The 3,706-nt window shown below is 38.2% G+C and overlaps 1 protein-coding gene across 1 annotated transcript; it reads left to right on the top strand.

Moving 5' to 3' along the window:
• Positions 1–1,575: 1,575 nt before the first annotated feature.
• LOC109183326 lies at positions 1,576–1,980 on the top strand. Its single transcript, XM_019333412.1, has one exon. It carries the CDS (start codon positions 1,576–1,578, stop codon positions 1,978–1,980), a length of 405 nt encoding a protein of 134 aa, XP_019188957.1.
• The last annotated feature ends 1,726 nt before the right edge of the window (positions 1,981–3,706 follow it).

Below are 3,706 nucleotides of genomic sequence, written 5' to 3'. Positions count from 1 at the left end.
CCCTAACAAAATTACCCTTTCTCAAGGTGCAACAGTTAGGTGCAATTGTGTGTGCCCAAAGTTATGCCCAACTCTAGTTGTGACACAAACAAAGCAAACGAAACAAGTAACTATGGCCAGTAATTACAAGCATCAAATAATAAAGTCACAATTGCAACACAAGCTAAGTATTAAACCCAAATAATAATATGTTAAAGAATCTGAGAGCTCAGGCACATAGGTTCATAAACACTTTTATCCAAGAATCTTTAAGGAATTTAGCCAAGCATGGCTAAATTATACATAACAAATATTAATAAAGAAAATACAAATTATCAAAAGAGTACAAGAATGAACCAGACGATTCTCTCGAATCTCCCTAATCTTCTTCTTGCTTCCCAAGACAACTTGTGGCTCTTGATTTCTCCCTGTCTTGTCTCCAAAGATCTCTGAATGTCTCATTAGGGTTGGAGAAGTTGGGATTTTATAGCTGATACAAATCAGGGGCAAGATTGGAATTTCCTTATTTAATTTTGGAATTGTCGTGCTTATGATTAGGAATGTTACTGTAGCTTTGATTTGGAAATTAAAACTACTTTTAAAAATTGGGAATTGTGCCTTCATAATTTGGTAAGCAGCAATATAATTTCTTTTGAATTCAATTTGGAGACGAATAAATCGGCGTCTTTTATTCCTTCGCACAGCGTCATTCGACGCGTCGAGTGAAGTCTCGACGTGTCAAGCTATGCAAGAATTTTCTTCCAGATGCATTCTGGAATTTTTGGACGCGTCGAAAATGTTGTGTACGCACCTTTTGGTCCATTTTGACTCCAAATTTGTCCTAAAACTTCCCTTGCTCATAGAATTGTCCTACAATGATTCAAAAACACTAACAAACACCGTAAAACATTCAAAACAAGTGTGAACCATAACTAAATAATAAAATAAAGAATTATACAATTAAATTACCAAAATTATGAACTTAAGCCTATCAAATGTAATTAAATCAATACTAAAAATATGCATAATTAGGCTCACATCACCTGTGTTTTTTGAAGATGTGTTTATGGGGGGTCTATTGTGTACGACTTCACGTTTGGAAGATGAGAACAGAATTTTTCAAAGTATTACTAATAAGCACTTATGCCTTGTGGAATTCTTCAAACGATTTGAAAGTGCTGTTGGAAAACAACGAAACAACCATCTAGAACTTAGCACGGCTTGCAACGGACAGACACCACCTTTAAAGACTCTACTGCGCATAGAGCGAGAAACAGCATCGGTGTACACATTGACTGTTTTTACGATGTACAAAAAGAAACATGTGAGGGTTTTTTTGCATGTCGCGTGAGTTCTTACAGAGAAGGTGAGGGGGTGAAGACATATGTGGTCGAGGATGGGACCGATGAGTGATACACAGTCATAGTTGAAGAGGGGAGCAATAACACAAGCTGCACATGCCGATTGTACACAAGGATTGAGCTGCTATGTAGACATGTTTTTGTAGTACTAAAAGATGAACGGATCGATCACATACCTCTACAGCATATTACTCCAAGATGGACCTGAGAAGCAGTAAAACATCTGGAAAATGATATGGGCGAAGGGAGACAAGTAGCGGTGAATACCACTGCACATAGCAGCAATGCGGAAGGGAAACTAATAAACTCATTTTACAGATGTTTGGGCATCGCTAGAGGGAGGGCTGAAAAACTGCAACAGATGACACATGTGATTGAAGAATTCGAAGCAACACTGTGCGAGGAAGAAGAAGACGGGGCAGCAGAGAACGCGAAACGTGTAATTATGGAAGCATATTATGGAGTTCTGGCCCCAGAGACGATCAAAGTGCACCCACCTACAGTGGTTAAGACTAAAGGGTCTTGCAAGCGAATGAAATCAGCAAAGGAGGTAGCACTTACGGCTCAAGTTAAAAAGAATCGTACGTGCAAAACATGTGGATTGGCGTCTGGCCATAATAGCCGAAGCTGTCCACAGTAGTAGTGCTGGTAATTTTGCTTAATATTGCATATACTAGTGACGTCATAGTTAAATAACGGTGAGAGCGTGACTTCTTGTCGACGTATTTTGATATGTGTACGACTATAATATGGATTTTTTGTTATAGTTTTGACGTAATGTTGTTTTCAAATGAATTAATAACAATGTTGTGTGCATTTGTGGACGTTGGTGTGAGAAAATTGTCGCTGGTGTGTGCGTATATGGGATCAGGCGTGTGTAGAAGTTATATAGAAGACGTTTTGTAGTAGTTATGTTTTTTTTTTTTTGATATTGTTAACCACAATTTTTATTCGGTGTGTGCATAGTATTGGTTTGTTTTCAAGGGAACGTATAGTAAGGGTAGTAGATGTTTGTTCTTATTATTATTTTTTTTTTGTTGCGTACTAGTAACGTACGGTGGTGTGTGCGTATATGCGCTAAGGCGTGTGCGTATATGGGATAAGGCGTGTGCAGAAGTTGTATCACTGGGCGTGATTAGTGCAGGCTTGGTGATCAAAGCACTAGATCACGGAATTCATGGTATCTTGGAACCAAGAAGTGGTGGATATAGTGAATTGCTCTTGGAGATAAGAGCAAGTGGAGTAGGAAGATTACACCACCTCTGAACCACTATAATTGTCTTGTGTTCTTTACTGCTTTCTTTACTTACTGCTCTTTACTTGCTTCTCACGAGATATACTTGTCACAATCTCACACACACTTATCTTTATTTATTTCCGCTGCGTACCATACTCTAACAATCTAGTTAAGAGTTTTGGTTTCTCTGTGCCTTAGCAATTTTTGTGTTGTGCGAAAAAGCTTGAAAGTCTATTCACTCCCCCCCCCCCCCCACCCCTCCTCTAGACTTTCACCTTACCTCTTTTGGAACCAACAGAACAAAAAAGCAATTGAGTAGAAAGTACCTTGAGCAGCAACGGAGAAAGTTCCCCGCCATCCCATTAACCGCTTGGTGGAGGAGCCGTCAACGGAGTATCAACAGCTACGATGACGAGCGAGCGTGTGGGAGATGTCTGCCAGTGGTTTCTCTTCTGCGATGCTAATGAGGATACTGCCTTGACTCAAAATAACCCCTTTGCATATGGAAAAAACCCCCGTTGAATCAACTTCAAAACTGCAAGAAATCAATGCATACGTGAAATTACATGCTTGCCCCCAATAATATTACACGACATACAATTAAAACATAAACACCCTTTAAATCAGAACCATTAAAATATAAAAATGGATTCTCAGAATCGAATCTCACAATCTCACATAACTCTTATACCTCACCAGATCAAATATATATATATATATATATATATATATATATATATATATATATATATATATATATATATATATATATATATAGGATTATTTTCAAATACAAACCCCCTTAAAATACAAATCTCGCTTAAAATACAAACTGTGTGCATGTAAGTATGTTAATGTGTGCACAAGCTTTGATGGGTGGTTGTGATTTTTTCCTCATACGCTTTGTGTGCATGTAAGTATATGTTAATGTGTACACGAGCTTTGATGGATGATTGTGATTTTTCCTCCTACGCGCAGTGTGCATGTAAGTATGTTAATGTGTGCACGAGCTAATTCCTGACATTGTTCGCAGTGCGCCGTGTGTGCACGTAAGTTTGTTAATGTGTGCACGAGCTGAAGTTTGTATTTTAAGGAGAGTTTGTATTTTAAGGAGAGTTTGTATTTTAAG

This window comes from Ipomoea nil, unplaced genomic scaffold, assembly GCF_001879475.1.
Source record: "Ipomoea nil cultivar Tokyo-kokei standard unplaced genomic scaffold, Asagao_1.1 scaffold1110, whole genome shotgun sequence".
In the NCBI taxonomy this organism is placed as follows: Eukaryota; Viridiplantae; Streptophyta; class Magnoliopsida; order Solanales; family Convolvulaceae; genus Ipomoea; species Ipomoea nil.
The sequence above is the reverse complement of the archived record's forward strand: the minus strand, read 5'-3'. Positions and strand labels throughout refer to the sequence as shown.

Excerpts from the sequence above, each read along its gene's own strand:
- LOC109183326 (XM_019333412.1), top strand. The coding sequence starts at position 1,576 with ATGGGCGAAGGGAGACAAGTAGCGGTGAATACCACTGCACATAGCAGC.